General features: G+C 37.6%; 1 protein-coding gene across 1 annotated transcript in view; it reads left to right on the top strand.

Annotated features, from left to right (window-relative positions):
* Positions 1–474: 474 nt before the first annotated feature.
* NME8 (NME/NM23 family member 8) overlaps positions 475–19,527 on the top strand; it is a gene marked incomplete at its 5' end in the record, with an annotated part of 84,317 nt that continues 65,264 nt past the window's right edge. The window contains 9 exons of the mRNA XM_079150394.1: positions 475–507; positions 587–644; positions 827–933; positions 6,094–6,165; positions 12,416–12,532; positions 13,190–13,256; positions 14,338–14,411; positions 16,941–17,033; positions 18,307–18,503. Coding sequence (XP_079006520.1) covers positions 475–507; positions 587–644; positions 827–933; positions 6,094–6,165; positions 12,416–12,532; positions 13,190–13,256; positions 14,338–14,411; positions 16,941–17,033; positions 18,307–18,503 — 818 coding nt within the window. The remainder of the gene's footprint in view (positions 508–586; positions 645–826; positions 934–6,093; positions 6,166–12,415; positions 12,533–13,189; positions 13,257–14,337; positions 14,412–16,940; positions 17,034–18,306; positions 18,504–19,527) is intronic.

The raw sequence follows: 19,527 nt of genomic DNA on the forward strand, positions 1-19,527 counted from the left end.
ACACCCGTGAAACGTTATGTTGTGCTCCAGAGGGCACTTGTGATTTTGTTCTAAAAATTAAATATCCTTGGATTGGGAAGAGCTGGAGAAGGACCCATGAGAATGTTCATTGACAACTTGCATGCAAATGTAGAAAATCTGACATAATATTTCAAAACAAAGCAAAACAAAAACCCATGAAAAATAATTTGAAGTATTCCATTACTGCTAATGCTCTTATTTTGTTTCAGGATTGTTGGGAGAATAAGGTCATATGGCAACTTTAAGCATATCTCATAGAGTCCAGCCTGCAGGAGTCCATCTGTGAGATTAGCTCCTCTCTCTCAAAAAAGGTGAGACAATGCAATCCGATATTTGGTAAAGGGAACTTTTTGCAGTATGCTAAGGTGCTGTTTGAATGTATGAAGAGCGCAGTATTTAAAATTTCTCTTAATGTTTTGTATTTTTCTTCCCTTGCCATGTGAGAGTAGATCAATGGCCAGCAAAAAGCGAGAGGTCCAGTTACAGGTAGGTATGACATGTCAGCCTCATGTTTCTCTGGTGCGATGACATTCGAAGAGCTTTGACAGTGCCTTGCTTTTTGCAGACAGTCATCAATAGTCAAAGCCTGTGGGATGAGATGTTACAGAACAAAGGCTTAACAGGTACTGGGGCTTCCCCACTGTCTGGCCATCAGGTATTTGGCCCAGTGAGCTTCTGGGAAGCTTGCAGAGTCCTCTCCCCACTGAAATTCTCCCATCTTTGCCCTGGTGGGGGATCCAGCATGGGGATATGCCTATTCTAGATTCTTTGACTCTGTTCTTTCATAAATATTATCATCTTCTAGTAATCGATGTTTACCAAGCCTGGTGTGGACCTTGCAAAGCAGTGCAAGCTTTATTCAGAAAATTGAAAAATGAGATCAACGAAGACGAAATTCTGCATTTTGTTGTTGTAAGGATTTCATTTTCATTGAACTACTGTTCTCTTGTTATAGTGAGTGTTTAAGTACCTTCTAATCATTTAAGTATTGTCTTAATTTAAAAACCTGTCAGTTTTTCAAAATAGATGTTTACTTTGCAGTTTTACTATTCACTGAAAATGAATGTGGTTTTTATCTGATTCCTAAATGTCGAGGTTATACGCCTTGACTGTAAAGATTAGAAAAGTGTAACAATGGATACCTGTCTACTGACTTGTTTCATATCACCTGACCCTCATATTCAGTGTGGGCCCCTTAAAAGAAGGCCTGCAAAAGCTGTTTGTTCAGTATCATGCTGGGTATTTATCTATTGTCAATTTTTTCTTTCATTAAAACAATTTAAATTCATATTGATGTTATTTTGCAGCAGTTTTTGGTTCACATCCAAACTGGCAGGAAGTACAGACTTCCCTTATCTCTACACACACACAGCCTCCTCCACTATCAAAATCTGGCACCAGAGTGGTGGTACATTTGTTAAAATCAGCAAACCTACCTTAAAACAGCATTATCCCCCAGCTGGATTAGGATTCACTCCTGGTGCTGATTCCTCTGTGGGGTTTAGCAAATGTGTAATGGCAGGTGTCCACCATTACAGTATCAAACAGAACAGCTTCACAGCTCCAGCAGTTCTCTGGCTCCACCTCTTCAGCCCTCCCTCTCACCCAATCCCTGGGAACCCAGGGATTTTCCAGAATATCATCTAGTTGAAATCAGAAGTTATGAGGCCTTTTTGGATGGGCGTCCTTCACTTTGTAAAACACATTTAAGCATTTTCCATGTCTTTTCATGACTTGGTATCATTTCTTCTTAGTATTGTATAACCTTCCGTCGACTGGATATACTTCAGTTTATCTGTTCACCTTCTGAAGGATGTCTTGACTGTTTCCATGTTTTGACCTTTTTGAGTTAACTTTTGCTATAAACTTCCTGTTTTTTGTGTTGATATGTTTTCAGCCTAATGTAGGTAACTCTCTTTCCTTTTATAAGAAACTGCCAAACTGTCCTCCCAATGGCTGTGTCATTTTTATTCTCACAAGCAATGAGTGGTGGGTTTTCCTGCTCCACATCCTTGCCAGCATTTGGTGATATCAGGGTTCTGAATTTGGGTCATTCTAATAAATATGTGGTGATCTCTCTCTATCTCTCTCCCTGCTTTTTTTGTACTGGGTATTGAACTCAGGGTTGCTTTGCCCACTGAGCTATATCCCCAGCCCTTTTAATTTTTTTTCTTTTGAGACAAGTCTCACTAAGCTGTTGAAGCTTGCCTGGAACTTGCAATCCTCCTGTTTTAGTCTGCTGAATCCCAGGGATTATTGGCATGTGACATCCTGCCTGGCTCCTTGTTGTTTTAACTCTCATTTCTCTGAAGACATGTGATGTGGAATATCTTTCATATGCTTACTTGCCATCTGTATATTCTTTTTTAAAAAACAGGTGTCTGATAATGTCTTTGGCTCATTTTTTCATCTAATTTTCTGTTTTCTTATTATTAGTGTTTAAACTTGCTTTGTGTATTCTGATTAACAGTTCTTTGTCAAATATGTCTCTTGCAAATATTTTCTTCCAGGTGTGGCTTGTGTTTTCATTCTCTGGGCTTTGCAGGATATAAAAGGCAAGATTCTGTAACAACCTGCTTCACTCAGGAATCAGGCCACCATTATTTATTTATTTATTTATTTAAAAATGTGTATATCTTGTCTTTATCTTCTTTTATTTTTATTGTTTGTTCTATTCAGTTATACATGACAGCAGAATGCATTTTGATTCACTGTACACAAATGGAGTACAACTTTTCATTTCTCTGGTGGTACATGATGTAAAATCACATCATTTATGTAATCATACATGTACATAGAGTAATGATGTTTGTCTCATTCCACCGTCTTTCCTTTCCCCCACCCCACCCCACCCCTCCCCTCATTTACCTCTACACAATCCAACATTCCTCCCTTCTTCCCTTACCCACCCCCTCCCCGTTATGTGACAGCATCCACTTATCAGACAAAACATTCCAGGTCACCTTCTTTTAAAAAGCTGGGATGTGATTTGGTTTAGATTTGAAATCTAAATCAATGTTTGAATCAAACCTAGATTTGATTCTTGGCAAAGAGCAAAAACAAAGTTCAGAGAGTAGAAAACAGGAGCCGAAGTGGATTTTGCATGTGATCAACCAGGGTTGGCATAAGTTAAAAGTCAATATTGGAAGTGTCCAGCAGTTGGCAGATGGGATCACAGAGAACTGAGGAGCAGAAAATTCTTTGGGGAGCCTAATATTACCCTGCCTTTATTATGAACTAAATTTTGTGTTCTTTTTCCTGTTTTTAAAATAAAAAACACTTGGGCATCCTGGGAAGTCTGTCTGAAAAAAAGTAGGAGTACAAGTTCACAAGCTAAAGGTCAAGGGAAACTTCAGTATCTATTGGGAAACTGAGGCCAAGCCAGAGAAGCTAGCAACAGGCAGGCTCCCTGCTCACCTGTCAGTCTACTGGAAGCCACCTGTTAGAGTATCTGGAAAGAAACTTTGAGCATAGGAAAGTTAGATAAGGGATCTTTAGACAAGCAGGAAGCAGAATTTGATGCTGTGCTCAAAGAGGTCAGAGTCATTAAATCCCTGCTGTTTGTAGAGTCTGAGTTGGAACATAGCAGGGGTATGAAGGTGCACTGCACACTATGTGAAGGCTGGTGGTGGGGGGATGTGTGGAAGAGCGGTCCATCTAGGCTTCCGTCAGCACAGCATCTCCAGGAGAGGAGAGCTGATAGTAGAGATGATAGTAAAGACAGTGCTTCCCGGAGTCCTGAGGCTGTGTCTGCCCAGCAGCACCTGGGAATACAGAATCCCTCAGCTTCATTCAGAGGAATTGCTATATTCATTAATATAGCTAACCAACTGTACTGTACATTTTTTTCCTACATGTGCCCTGTTCAAAATATTAGCATGTGTTGAATTTTAACAAAAAGCGTGCACAGTTTTTCTTCTGGTGTGTTTGTATTCACTCAAAAATCATGTATTCACATAGATTGATGCTGTTTTTATGAAATGATGTGCCCCAAATAGGTGGAAAACAAAAAATTCTCTCCAAACCTGTTATGAGCAAAAAATGGAGGGGCGCCCTCTGCTGGACCTTTTATTTTCTGCTGTTAACCAAGGAAAAGGACCGTTTTTGTTTTTTGTTTTTAATTGTGTTAGTTATACAGAATGGGTTTCATTGTGGTATATTTGTACATACAAATAACACACTTTAAGCATATTCACCCTTCCATCACCCTCTTCCCCATCTTTATGAAAAGGTAAATTTATCTCCAAAATTAAAATGTATGAGGTTAATCACCAAGTAAAATCACAGAGTTGAATAATTAGTACATATATTTTTCTGCTATGTATATTTTAAAAATAATAATGTTAAATATTACAGATATATAGTTATCCTTTAGACTCCAGATGGATTAGTTCCAGGACCTCTGTAGATACTAAAATCCAAGGATGCTTATGTTCCTTACATAAAATGGTGTAACAGTTGCAAATAATCTATGCACTTTAAATCATATGTAGATCACTTATAACATCTAATAAAATGGAAATACAATGTAAATAGTTGAATTGTATGTTGCATTGTTTAAGAAATAATGACAAGGAAAAAAATTGTTTATGCTCAGTACAGATGCAATTTTTTTCTGTTTTTCATCCCCAGTTGGTTGAGTCTGTGGCTTCAGATCCCATAGATATGGAAAGTCGACTATATATATTAAAAATATACACATATATTAGCATGATACATGCATATGAAATCAATTTTTGTCATAGTTATTAAATTATTTAGTTCTTAATACTTTATGATAATACAAGCAATTTAATGATGCTTAGACTACTTCTAAATATAATCTTTGCTTCCTTAGATTAGTTCCTTTCAGTCTCTTCTTATTTCTTTTTAAAACAGTTAAAAATTTTGTTTAAAAGAAAATTATATAGAACCCAATATGCTGAAGACGGATGATAGCACAGCCCTCTTGCTCATTCAGGTTCAGGTGAATTGGCTTCTCTTAACCATCCTGGAAAGCTACTGGCAACCACCAGAAATTCCAGTTTGAAAACCCTTGTCTTACACTACCACAAATAATGACTCTGGACAACATGGTTGCCCCCAAATTCACATTGGAAAACCAAATCCCCAATATGATGGCATTTGGATATGAGGTCTTCAGATAGATCAATGCCCTTGTTAAAAGAGGAGGAGACATGAGATCTCTTCCAAATGTGGACCTTCCCAGAATAAAGGCCTGCACCAAGAATCAACCTCACTGGTACCCTGATCTCAGATTTCCAACCTCTAGAACTGTGAGAAATATTTGCTTGCTTTTAAGCCACCCAGTCTATGGCAATTTGTTATAGCAGTCTGAAATCTTGAAGATGCCTCACTCTGATGGCTGGATCAGCAGGTGCTGTTAGTAAGGAGGAGGACACTTATTTACTAGATAGTTATTCATAATCAGCTTAGGGCAACTTGAAGTTTGTGAGAAAATTTTAAGAAAATTGCAAAAATAAAAAATGAAAACCTTCAAAATTTGACTGCCAGTTCATTGAAGAAGCATTTGGTGAGCTCCTTGTGGTATGGCCCTGCGACTGATGTCAGGGGAGGGTGGAGATAACATTGTGGATGTGGTATATGCTCTATCCACACTGTGCTCTCCTTACACAATGGGTGAAGCAGGCCCACCTCCATCCATAGTGCACTATCGAAAGGGACAATAGGTGCCCCTCAGAGGGGAATCAAGTGCAGTGTAGAGCAAGAAATGATTTGTAGCAGGACTGAGTAAGAGAGACTCATTGGAGAAAGTATACTTGAGCTGGGTTGAAAATGTAGGCAGGGCCAAGCAACGAGGAAGGAAAAGACCAAGAAATGAGTCTGCTGGAAGTCTGGGTAAAGGGGAAGAGTGAGAGTGAAGTTGGTGACAAATGATGCAGGGCTTGAATTCCTACTCTATGCAATTTGATCCTTAATGCAACTATACCATACCCAGAAAATGTTGCAGTAAACCTAAAAATACTCTCTCTACATTGTTTCAGCAGCAGAGTGTACTAAATGACTTTGATATAGTTTTTCATTATATAAAACATGTACTCTTTTTTCCAGGCAGAAGCTGACAACATTGTGACTTTGCATTCATTTAGGGATAAATGTGAACCTGTTTTTCTCTTTAGTCTTGTGAGTATAACATTTATTGTCTCAATTGCATTATTATATTCCAGTTTGCAGCCAAAGAGCAACAGGCATTGTGAAATTGCCATGGAAATGTTTGCTGATGATAGTAATTGCATCGTGTTTCCCTTATCTCTGCTTCTCTATTAATACTTTTTAATAATATGACCTTGGGAGCTTGTTAAGGATTGAAGAGCTTAGACAATACCACACTGAGTTAATCAGAGAAAAGAAAACCAAAATGATGTTAATCTTAACTAAATAAATCATCAGATTTGTATGATGAAATGTTTATAGGAGTAAAAACTAGAAATTTCTCAGATACCTTGTGGGAGAAAATTGGCTATAAATATTCATGTATACCCATCCTAGAAAGTACTGCATGATATTATTTTGTAACACATGTTACTTTTATCTTTGTATTCACAAATGCCTAGAAAGAAGACAGGAGGATATTTGCCAAAAATGTTATTGTAATTTTCTGTGTTTGGAGAGGGGATGCATATTTTTTCCTTCTTTAATCTTTTCTTCATTTTCCAAATATTCTGTGATGAACACACATCTTTAACCATCAGAAAAACATAATCGCTATTTTACAAAAGTGGAGTCTATAGTTAAGTGCTAAGTTGTGTACAGTCGCTACAGTCAAAGAACCCAGAGGGTCGTCTTTTAAAGGAGATGGATGGAAACTGGGATAGTGTGGGATAATTACTTTCCATATTAAAATACCCATTAAAAACATTTCTTGGAGGCACATTCTGATTCTTTTAAACAATATTCTTGCAACTCTTTCTAGGAAGTGAATTACTAGATTAATTGGATAAGAAAAAATACATGGTAGTTCTTGCTCTAAGTTGAATATGTAGGAGTTGATTTAGATGACACATCAACCTCCTGTTCATTCTGAGTCATAGTTTGCTGACCCCTGGCTTAGATGTAGTTGAGGGAAACAGATTGAGTGACTATACAAAGGAAGAGATGAACTTGATGCAGTTAGAAGCCTGGGACCAAGACTGGGAAGGGGGGTCTCATTGAGAATCAGGAGCTCTGGGGTGACATCACCTGGCCATCTGAGTCAGGTCTGATCAGGAAGACCTGCCTACTCTCCTGAAATAGAAGTTCAGGCGGTGTTCTCTACCCTCTGCAATCAGTGCCCAAAGTGTAAGTAGGTGTCGCCTCCCAGCATGTGTGGCCCCTCCTCCTGCCACACATACACATACACACACTCATGCCTCTCCTGACCCAGTTCTCCAGTTCTCGTCCTGTGTTATGAACGGTTCCACTGCAGTGTATCTGGAATTGATTTCGGCAGTTAGCAAATTCCCAGGATCTTTGACCCTGTCTCCAAGCTTTTGCTTTCCTCCCTTGAATCACCTTAAACTTAGCTCCTTTTGTAAGCCATTTTACCTGCAGCCCACAGGTGGGGAGGTTCTGATGTTTGTTTTTGTTTTTCAGATTGTGTTTCTTAAATCTAGGAATGAAATGTGTCTGTTGCTTCCTCTCACTTCTTCAATGACTTTCTTTTCCTTCTTATTAGAGGCCCATTACATTTAACTACATCTCTTTTCTTTCCATCTCACTCCTTTCACTTACTGACCTTCAAATCATTACTTTTTCTTTCTTTCTTTTTCTTTTTTCTTTCTTTTTTTTTTTTTTTTTGTATCAGGGATTAAACTCAGGGGTGCCTAATCCTTGAGCCATATCCCCAGCCTGTTTTTTTGGTGTGTGTGTGTGTTTTTGTTTAGAGACAGAGTCTTGCTAAGTTTCTCAGAACCTGGCTAAGTTGCTGAGTCTGGCTTTGAACTCAAGATCGTTCTGCCTCAATCTCCCACGTGGCTGGGATTATAGGTGTGCACCACTGCCCCCAGATGTTTCCCACATTTTTATTGGTGCATTATAGTTGTACATATTGATGGGATTTGTTGCTATACAGTTGTACATGCACACGAAATAATGATATATTTTGGCCAATATCACTCCTCCTCCCTCTCTTCCTCCCATTCCTGGGTCCCTTTCCTCTACCAATCAACCTTGATTTTTAGGAGATCCACCCCCACATTTGTTTTCCTTTTTCTCTCTAGCTTCCACATGAGAAAACATACAACCCTTAACTTTCTAAGTTTGACTTATTTCACTTAACATGATGCCTCTACTTCCATTCATTTTCTTGCAAATGCCATAATTTCATTTATTTCTTTATGGCTGAATAAAACTCCCTTGTGTACGTATACCACATTCTTTTTATCCATTCATCTGCTGTTGGACACCTAGGCTGGTTCCATAGTTTGGTTATTGTGAATTGTACTGCTGTAATCATAGGTATGCATGTATCACTGTAGTAATAGGTTTTTAACTCTCCAGGATAAATACCAAGAAGTGCTATAGCTGGATTATATGGTGGTTCCATGCCTAGTCTTTTGAGAGACCTCCATAACTGATTTCCATAGTTTCTGTACTAACTTACAGTCCCACAAGTGTAGAAGTGTTCCTTTTTCTCCACATCCTCTCCAGCAATTATTATTATTTGCATTCTTGATGATTGCCATTATGACTAGTGTGAGATGAAATCTCAGTGTAGTTTTGATTTGCATTTTCCTAATTGCTAATAATGTCGTACATTTTTTCGTGTATTTGTTGGCCATTTGTATTTCTTCTTTTGAGTAGTGTCTGTTTAGTTCATTTACCCATTTATTAATTGGGTTATTTGATTTTTTTGGTGTAAAATTTTTTGAGCTCTTTACATATTCTAAATATTAATCCCCTGTCAGAACAGTAGCTAGCAAAGATTTTTCTCCCATTCTGTGGGTTCTCTCTTCACATTCCTAATTGTTTCCTTTGCTGTGCAGAAGCTTTTTAATTTTATGCCATCCCATTTATCACCTTTTGGCATTTTTCCTGAGCTTTAGGGGTTCTATTGAGAAAGTCTTTGCCTATGCCTCAAAGCTGAAGTGTTGACCTTACATGTTCTTCTAAGAGTTGCATAGTTTCTGGTCTAATTCCTTAGGTCTTTGCTCCATTTTGAACTAATTTTTGTGCAAGTGAGAGATAAGGGTCTAGTTTCATTCTTCTACATGTGCATAGCCAATTGCCCCAGCACCATTTGTTTAAAAGGCTGTCTTTTCTCCAATGTCTGTTTTTAGCACCTTCATCAAAGATCAGATGACTGCAGATGTGTGGATTTGTCTCTGTGTCTTCCATTCTGTTCCGTTGGTCTGTGTCTGTTTTTATGCCAGTGCCATGCACTTTTTGTTACTGTAGTTCTGTAATATGACGTGAAGTCAGGTATTGTGTGTTGTGATGCCTCCAGCGTGATTTTTTTTTTTTTTTGGTCTTAGAATTGCTTTGGCTGTTCTGGGTCTTATATTCTTTTGAATTAATTTCAGAACTATTTTTCTAGTTCTTAGAATAATGTCATTGGTATTTTAATGGGAATTGTGTATTACTTTTTGTTTTATGGCCTTTTAAATAATATTAATTCTGCCTGTCCATGAACATGGGAGGTCTTTCCCATGTTCTGAGGTCTTTAATTTATTTCTTCAGTGTTCCATATTTTTCATCATAGAGGTCTTTCACCTCCTTGCTTAGGTGATTTATTCTTAGGCATTTTTTTTTGAGGCTATTGTGAATGGAATTGTTTTCCTGATATTTTTTTCTCAGCAATCTGTTGTTGGTGTATAGGAAAACTGTTGATTTTTGTATGTTGATTTTGTAAACTGCTACTTTTCCAAGTTCATTAACTCTAGCAATCTTTTGGTGGAGATTTTGGATCTTCTGAGTAGAATCCTGTTGTCATCTGCAAACAGTGATAATTTGACTTCTCCCTTTTCTATTTTTATCCCTTTTATTTCCTTCCCTTGCCTAATTGCTCTGGCTAGAATTTCTAGCACTATCTTAAATAGGAGTGGTGAGAATGTACATCATTGTCTTGTCCCAGATTCAAATCATTTTTGCTGATGACCAAAGACTTTGGCATGTGGCTCAAATTCTTATTCTTAAAATCAAGTCCTTCCAGCATCCCGGGGACCTCAGTACCCCCATTGGCAACCCACACTTCATCCTGGCCTTTCCATTCTTTACCTCCTTCCCACTAATGGACATTTCTCCTACAAGTTCATGTTCATGTACTCATTCTTGTATTCATTTCTCTGACATCTTTATCACCCCTTGTTCCACATCCACAACCACAAATCTAAAAATCTCATTTTCTGACCACAAATCTGTCATCAGGCTTATTGCTTCTTCATTAAAACATTCTGATAATGACTCTTGGTATTGGTCAGCTTTCCTAGCTGATAATACATTCACTCCAGCAAGTTTGAGCAGGAAAAGCTTTTCTCACCATAACTGTTGAAAGATTTATTTTAATGGGACATAGTAATTAGAGTTTCAGTTTTCCTTTAAATGTTTCTCAACTGGATCCTTCTCACTGGCCTTTTAACATTGATTATATCTTTTCAGTTGAAATCAATACCCTTTTTGATGTTATGATGCCATACCTTTTTCTACCTACCACCCCTTTTTCCTTGTATGTAAATTTCTCCAAAAATATGAATATTTATATTTACTTTTTTCTTCTGGTCCCATTAATTCCTCAGTTCATTCATTCTGACTTTTGTCTGATATTCCACCAAAATGACTGTTGCTGATGTATCCAGTCACCACCGCCCTGTGGTTAAATACAATGGGCATTTTTAGGTGTTCCTCACTGTATCCCTCAAATGTCTTTCCACGGTAACCATGCCCTCCTTTTCAAAACATGCGCTTCTTTTTATTTGTGTGACTTGGTTTTTCTTTCACTTTCCTGGATGCTGTTCTCCTTCATCTCCTCTGCAGGTTCACCCTTCCTTATTCAGCTATTTGATATTGACACTCTCCTTAGAGAGTCAATATCACTCCTTAGAACATTCCCTCCATGTACACTTGCAGTTATGCTTATCTATCAAGAACTCAAGTTTTCATCTTCAGATAATTCCTGTACTCTGAACTCCTGACTTGCATACCCAGCTGGTGCCTTGACATCTCTTCTTGGCTTTCTCAAAGTCATCTTACAATGAACTTCTCTAACACCAGTCTCTTGTCCCCACAAAAGTGGTCTTCTCCCAGTGTCTCCTCACTTGGAAAATGACCGTATAATCCATAATTTATCCAGTCTTCAAAGGTTCTCTTTAGATCCCACCCAATCCAAACTACACCTTGGACCTGTCGTTTCACTGCCCAAGTTTCTCACATTTGTCTACCTCTTTCTGCCGTTTCCATCTCCACCACTTCTGCTGTATGCTGAGCAATCTCTAGAGTAGTTCCTAAATTATATACACATGTCTTCTCTTGCTCTGCGTCTTCCCTTTCTCCATACAGTGGATAACATAATCTTTACAAATAACAATTCTACTTGTGGTCAAAACCTGTTGAAATGCTCCAGTAGTTTCCAAGTGCACTTAGGATGAAGGCTGCCTCCTTCTGCGGCTCCAAGGCTCTGCGTGTCTGACTCCCCCTAAGTGCTGGGCTTTGTGTCCTACCAAACTCACCCCCACCTTCTTTGGCAAGCCTCCTCACTTACTGTGTTTCCTTCTAACCGTGCATCTGCTATTCCTTCTTCTTCTTATGGTCTTCCTTCTTCTTTTCACTTTGTTTTCTCTTACCCATCATATTTTAAACCAAGAATCACTTCTTGAGATTGAGAGGTACCTTTCCGGATCTGCTTGACCAGGACACATTCTGGTAGGTGCTCTGAAGTGCTTTGCAACTTTTAGTGGTACCCATCACGGTTGCTAATTCACATGTGTTTGTGCCTTTGTGGGTTGTATTTTTTTGTTTTTTGTTTTTATGCCGTTCAATTAGTTTATGAGGCCTCTTATTCCATGTCATCCTGCCTGCTATCATGCCAGGAAACGGATGCTTGGTAACTATGAATTGAAAGACAGACAAAAGGGGAAATAACCTGGAAGGATAATGTTGGGAGCTTGTCCAGGATCTCTCACATTAAAGCAAGAGAGGCAAGAGCGATGGAACAGTGCGGGAGGGTGCTGGCATGCCCTGGGTGGTAAGAGGTCAGACAAGTTGGAGGTAGAACCCAAAGAGTTGGGTTTATCAAATTAATAAAACCTTCACACCATTAATATCTTACTTTAAAATGACTGATTATGATTCCTTAAAGATCAGTGAGGATAAGGGGCAGGGAGGGTGACCTGGTTCAGATTATGTGTTAATTCTTAACTTATTCTGAAAATGAGATTTTCTTCCATGTTTTCCCTTATAGAATGGAAAAATTATTGCAAAGATTGAGGGTGCAAATGCACCCCTTATTAATAGAAAAGTAACTAACTTGATCGATGAAGAGAGGAAGATTGCAGCAGGGGAAATGGTTCGCCCTCAGGTAACACTATGAATGAATGGCTATTTTAATTTTTAAAATGCATTACCTTTCTCCTATTTTCCTAAAGCATTTTTTCCCCTAACTTCATGTGTTAGTTAACTTCCCATTACTGTGACAAAATACCTGAGGTAATCAACTCATAAGGAAGAAAGGTTTATTTTGGCTCATAGTTTCAGAGGTGTCAGTTCCAGATCTCTTGGCACTGTTTGTTGCTTTGGACCTGTGGTGAAACAATAAATCCTGGCTGGAGCCTGTGGTGGAGCAAAACTACTCACCTTGTGGAGGCTGGAAAGTGAAAAAGAGAGAAGAGGAAGAGATTGGAGTCCCATGCTCTTCACACACCAGTGACCTAACTCTCTCTAACTAGACTCCACCTCTTAAAGGATCCACCAGCACAAGGGCTGAGGACAAAGCCCTTAACACATAGGCCTTTGAGAGTTACTTATCCAAACTGTAATGCTTTATAACTATCTAGGTGCCTAAATGTTACGGCCTTTCTGGGAAGCATTTGGGCTTTGTGAATCAAAGGCACCTTTCCACTCTACCTACTTCTATTCATTGGATTATCAATATTGATTAGAAACAAAAAAAAGTTCTAAATATTCTTTCACCATCAGATTAACAGCACTGTGTCTTACTTGCATTTTTCCTTCACAGTATAATGAAATTTTGCTCAAGGACTTAGATTCAGAAGAAACCGGGGAAGCACATGATGGTAATGTTGGTAAGTAAATTTACTTTAAGTAATGGGAACGGTTTTCTGTACCTGGGTGCTTATTACAGCATTACTTGTGGCAACAGTATTTGGTAACAATATCAATGTTGATCAATAAGGGTGGATAAGTAATGATGCCTGCCTTGCAAGACTTGGTTATTAAAAGGCACCCTCTTCTGCTCCTCTGGCCTCAAAGGTTATGTAGAACAATTAGCTTCTATCTCCTGTAACTAATGTGGACAGCAGTGTATTGTTTCTTTTTTTTTTTTTTTAATTTTTGTTTTGAGACAGCATCTCACTAAATTTCTGAGGGCCTTGCTAAGTTGCTGAGGCTGACCTCAAACTTAACCATCCTCCTGTCTCAGCCTCCTGAGTCACTGGGATTATACTTGTGTGTCACCATACCCAGCTCTATACTTCATCTTTCATCATCTTCCAAAAGCTTGTGAAAATAGTAATTACTTCCTTGATGACAATACCTTGGTTTCCTTTGCATTTAACAATTCCATGCATTCTCTGAATTCCATGCACGTGTGTGTGTGTGTGTGTGTGTGTGTGTGTGTGTGTGTGTGTGTGTATTCAGTCTCTGGAGGCAGCAAGAGCAAATAGCTACCCTCAGTGGCTAGTTTGCAGTAAAAGTTTGTCATAGGAATATAGATAAATGTATAGGTGGTAATTCTTTTCATTTTCAGTCTTTTCTTGCATCGTGCATGGTTGAAACTTTATTCACTGGTGATACTGAGCTACCTAGATCATAGATGTGTTTCTAATGTAAGTGAATTACATTAAAACCACCACAGCCTATTTAATTGATTTTTACCTCCTGCTTAAAGAACTCTCATGAATGTTTCCCTTGCATGTGAATATAAGAACTGTGTTTTGATTCCAAGTGCCTCAAAAAGATCCAAATGATCTTATTAGTTGAAGCACTATCGAAGCTACCAATGGGAATTGAAGTGGCATAATAAGATGCGAAGCTATCAATGGTCAAGTATTCACAGGGCATTAGGAATTTACATTTCTAATTGTCTGATGCTTCATTATCCTGATTTTGTGCCAAGAAAATCAAATTCTCTTTTTTTCTTTCTAGCAGAACATTATTGTATTACTATTATCAAACCTGATGCTGTGATTAGTAAGAAAGTTCTGAAAATTAAAGAAAAAGTAAGTGCTATTTGGAAAAGTAAGTAGTATTCACCAACAGCATTTCAAATTAATTGCAAAATAATAATACATTAATTGTCAGTTTGGAGATAAGTTTGTCATTTAGAATAAAAAACACAATGAACTGCTTCCTGGGTATTTAGTGGGTATTAGGTCCCACTAAAGGCTTTGAGCATTCTGTCTTTACAAAGTCTCCATTTAATATGCATCCTCCTTTTAAAATACCTACTCCATCAACATCTCATTAAATCGTAAAAATTGCCATATTGAATTGAAGCAAATACTCTTGTTATTTAACTATTAGCCATACAGTTCTGTTATAAATTCACACTAACTTGCTTTATTCCCTGTATGTTGTTACCAATATATGGTTCTTTTCAATAAACAATGGCCTAAGAAATGATTAATGTTTTGCTTTAGAGCCGAACTAAATCTTTTATAAAATATATAAATAGCCAGGCACAGTGACCTATGCCTGTCATCCCAGTGGCTTGGGAAGCTGAGGCAGGAGGATCAAGAGTTCAAATCCAGCCTCAGCAACTTAGTGAGGCACTAAGCACCTCAGTGAGACCCTGTTTCTAAATAAAGTATAAAAAATGCCTGGAGATGTGTCTCAGTGGTTAAATGCCCCTGGGTTCAATTCCTGGTACAAAAAAAATTTTTATGTATGTAATATATTTACATACATACATATGTGTGTATACTATATATATGTGAATATATGTATTTATATATATTTTCATATACATATGAAAAGTACACTCCAATTTTGAGGTTAGCAAACTGTTCCTGTAATGGATCAAATACTATTTTCAGATTAGTCTGCACAGTGTCTCCAACAATAGCAATAAAATATATGTAAGTGAATGGGTGTGGCTGTGTTCTCATAAACTGTATTTACAAAAAAGAGTAATGGGTCATGTTTTGTCAGCAGCCTGTAGTTTGCAAAGCCCTGAACTTAGTGTTGAGACAACAAAATCATATTGAAATTTGAAGGAATGTTGCATGTGGAATAGAAGAGGTCACATAGGGAGCTATGTGAGGAGGGACTGGACATCTCTTGATGAACTTCCTATCATGCAGGTGATAGAATGTATTCTATTTGTTCCATTTTTGTGTTGATTTAGTTAATATCACTTTCTAAGGTACGCCCTTTTTCTCCAGATTCTAGTATGTTTGTGGAGGACTGGAGCAGCACCTAACTACCGTATTCCTTCATATATTAGCTATTCTTCATTGAGTGTTTCAAAAATAGTATCACATATCAATGGTTTATTGTTCCTTATTTTTTAATAGCCACAATTGTGAATATTTTCAAAATTGCCTGGTTCTTTCAGATGAGGCAATATTATTAATCATCATTATCTCTGAATTTTTTTGTTTCTGGCATGATATCAGAGATGTAATGAATGTCGGCTAAATAACCCTCCTCTGTGCAGTACAGTAAAAGCTGTGTAACAGGACAGAAAAAACATAAGGAATGTTTTGAATAAAAACAAATGAAAATGCTACATTTTAAAGCTTCAGCAAGGGACACATTATCAAGCCCAAAATGGTGCTTGAATTTGATTTTCTGTTGTCAGTTGCTACATGACTTGACAAAAAAAATTATTTCAACTTTTAAATGGGAATCAGTGAAGAGAGGGTCACTAAGATGTAAGTGATGCTCTGCAGTGTCAACAAAGATAATGGAACCAGTAGAATTTTTGTGTCTAACACTGAATCAGGATGCACCTTGTACTGGATACTTTCAAATCAAATTGAGGTGATGTTATTGGTAACAATTAATGTAATTTTTATTTAATCATTTAGTACCTCATTGGGCTTGCCATATTTGCCTCAAAACTTTTCTTGGTAGGTTTTATTACATGTGAGTGATATGGAAACTGAATTTTTTCATTAAATATAAATTAACTCAAACAAGTAAAACATGGCTAATTCTTAAATTCCTAATATCACAGATATTTTCATTGCCTAAGGAGTTGGTTGTTTAAAAAGAAGGAGTAAGTTTTACTAGATTATGAGTTATGACCTTCAAAATTTAAAACATAAAGTTCAAACAACTTTGAATACAGTCAAGGAGTACTTATAAATATGTCTTTATGAATGATCCAGAAAGCTATGATATTGCACTTGAAATTAAGTTTTTTTTTTTTTTTTTTAGTTTTGTTACCAGGTATTGAACCCAGGGATGCTTAACCACTGAGTAACACCCCCAGCCCTTTTTAAAAAAATTTTATTAAGAGACATAGTCTTGCTAAGTTGTTGAGACTGACTTTGAACTTATGATCCTTTGAGGCAGTTTCAATTGAATGGAAATATTTTGCAGTCCCTGGTTCAGGCTTTGAAAACTTGGATATCTAGGGGGCATCCAAGAACCTTCTCATATATTTCAGAACCACTTCAAACCCAGTGCCCTAGGTCTTTACATTAATATCTGGGTGCTTTGTTAAGCACAGGAAGTAAACGTCCTTAACTTGTTTTACCTGCATTCTCCGTCGTGTCTGGTTCTGCTCTGTTTCATTGAAGATTCTTGAGGAGGGATTTGTCATAGAAGCAGAGGATGCAAGGATGCTCACTGAAGAACAAGTGAGGGACTTCTACAGTAGAATGGCAGACCAGGTAAGAAATTAAAAAAAAAAAAAAGCCACTGTGTATTTAAACATATTCAAAAACAGCGATTCCTGTGAACTTCATTATAGAAAAGCAAATGGGTAGGTTTGACCAACTAAGCTGCAGGGTTCCCTGATAGTGTACATATCTTGGTCAGGCCAAAGACAGTGACTTTGGGAAGATCTCCAGTAGAAATAGTCACACTCTGGCAAAGCAGAATGGTTTGATTTTTTCCTTGGAATGAACTCCTCTTTTTTGTTATGTGCTCTAGAAGTGTACCTCCAGTAAAGTCTCTCCTTTTCTTCAGCTCTACAGGAATGGTTTTAAACCACTCTTTACCTAAAGTTCTTTTTCGTGCAGATTGTGTTCATTTAAATTCTCCTTTGCCTAGACAAATATGTTAAAGACAGCGCTGGAAAACATTAGAAAGTGCACTGGCTTGGGGGTCAGGAGATCTCGTTCTAGAAACCCACTGTCCAATATAGTGGGCACTAGGTACCTGTGGTCATTTGGATTTAAATTCATTAAAAGTAAATAATGTTAAAAACTCAGAGGCTTAGTTGCACTAATCACATTTCAAATGTTCAATAGTCACATGCAGCTATTGTGTTGGAGAGTGCAGAAGAACGTGCTCCTCATCACAGAAATTCCATCTGATAGCAACTTGCAGAACTGACTGCAATTTGAAGAACCACCCCTCCTGGTTCCTTGTGTATAAAAATGTATAAAATGAAAGGGTTGAAGCAGGTGTATCAGCAGCAACTGTGAACCACTGAGAAAATCCATTTCATGAATTCCCCCTGTGGGCTACTGAATCAGAAACATTGGGATTAAGTTTCAGGACATTGTGCTTTAATAATCCCTGCACATGACTTGGAAACATCCTAAAGTTTGAAAATAGTTGTTAAACTATCTTTAAGATCAATTCCTGCAAGTTGTGGATTTCTGTTCTTCAAAAATGTCTTTAACTCTGTAATCCCAGGAACTCAGGAGGCTGAAAACTCATGAGGATAGAAAGTTTGAAGCCAGCCTGGGAAATTTAATGAGATCCTCTTCCAAAACAAAAAATTAAAAGGGCTGGAGATGTAGCTCAGTGAAAGTGACCCCTGATTTAATCCCCAGTGCTGAAAAATAAATGTCTTTACAAACAGGAGGTTTATGAGAATCACATTCCCTGGCTCTGGTGATCATGAGGAGAAGATTCCATTAGTCTTCATAGCTGCCAGTTTACCTAGTTCAGGTAATTATTGAATTATTTTATTTTTATCATTTTATTTTGCAGCCTGACTTCGAAGAGTTCGTGTCTTTCATGACAACTAGCTTAAGCCATGTACTAGTTGTATCTCCAGGAAATGAAAAAACAGATTCCCTGGGAGAAATTCAAGCTCAGCTGGAGACAGAACCTAAAGAATCACCTGAGGATCTATCCGAGGCTGAAGTTAATGCCACATCTGAAGTGACAAAGAAGAAGAGGGACAGGTAACCAAGACAAATTAACTTATCATTTATGAATGTCATTAAATAATAAAAGTGTAATGGCCAAATAGCTCAAAACTTAAGTCCAAATGCTTTTATTTGGAAGCCACAGTATTTCTTCCAGTCAACCTCAAATATTGTATATTCACAGTGGGATTGTCCTAATACTTATGTAAGAACATTAGAAAAGCAAGAATTTTCCCAGCTTGTCTTTCTAAACCTTGAAAGCAGCCTGACATCATGACCAGGAGCTTGAAGGAAATCAAATATAATCCCTCCCAACTCAGTATCCTCTCCATCTCTCCACATTCCCCTTCCACCTTCCATGCACTTGAAGATATCTGGCATGCTGTTTTATTTAAGGCAATTCATGTTTATAAATTGCTGACAACAAAATAGTCATGCATTTTTGTCAATGAATTTTTAAATCATTGAAAATGAACATAAAAATGTTTCAGAATACTGATTTTGTGTGCTCTTATGTGTACCTATTGTTCCTGTGAAGAGTCAGAGAATCCAGCATTTAACATAGTTGTGAAACCAGTGTTTTAAATAAGTCAGGTGAGCAGGAACATATTCAGAATATCTGATTCTTGAAGCTTCATGGAGTGTGTCCCCCTGCTGCTCAGCAAAGCAACCCACTTAATTGCATTTTCTACTTGAGAACCTCCAGAACTTTCCTTGTTGTCTTAGTAATGAACTGTGGTGGCTTTTCTCGAGTAGCTACATCTGCCAGTTCTTAGTAGATAGGAGATAGGAGGAGATTCGAATACTGTTATTTCTAAGTTTTCAGCAGGATAGAGGGGCTGATAAAAGATAAACCAACAGCTGGCTTTGTAAATGATAGTGGTTATTTTTTTTTTTTTTTTTTTTTTTTTTAGGGTAAATGATAATACAAGGGCAGAGGGAAGCTTTGGATTGGGAGTATTGGGCTTAAGAAAATACAAGATTTTATACCAGAATTTTCGAGCCATTCAAAGAAAAATATCTTGTGAAACATTCCATCCACATTCCATTGGTACTCTTG

Source organism: Sciurus vulgaris (genome assembly GCF_902686455.1).
Source record: "Sciurus vulgaris genome assembly, chromosome: 8".
Lineage (NCBI taxonomy): Eukaryota > Metazoa > Chordata > Mammalia > Rodentia > Sciuridae > Sciurus > Sciurus vulgaris.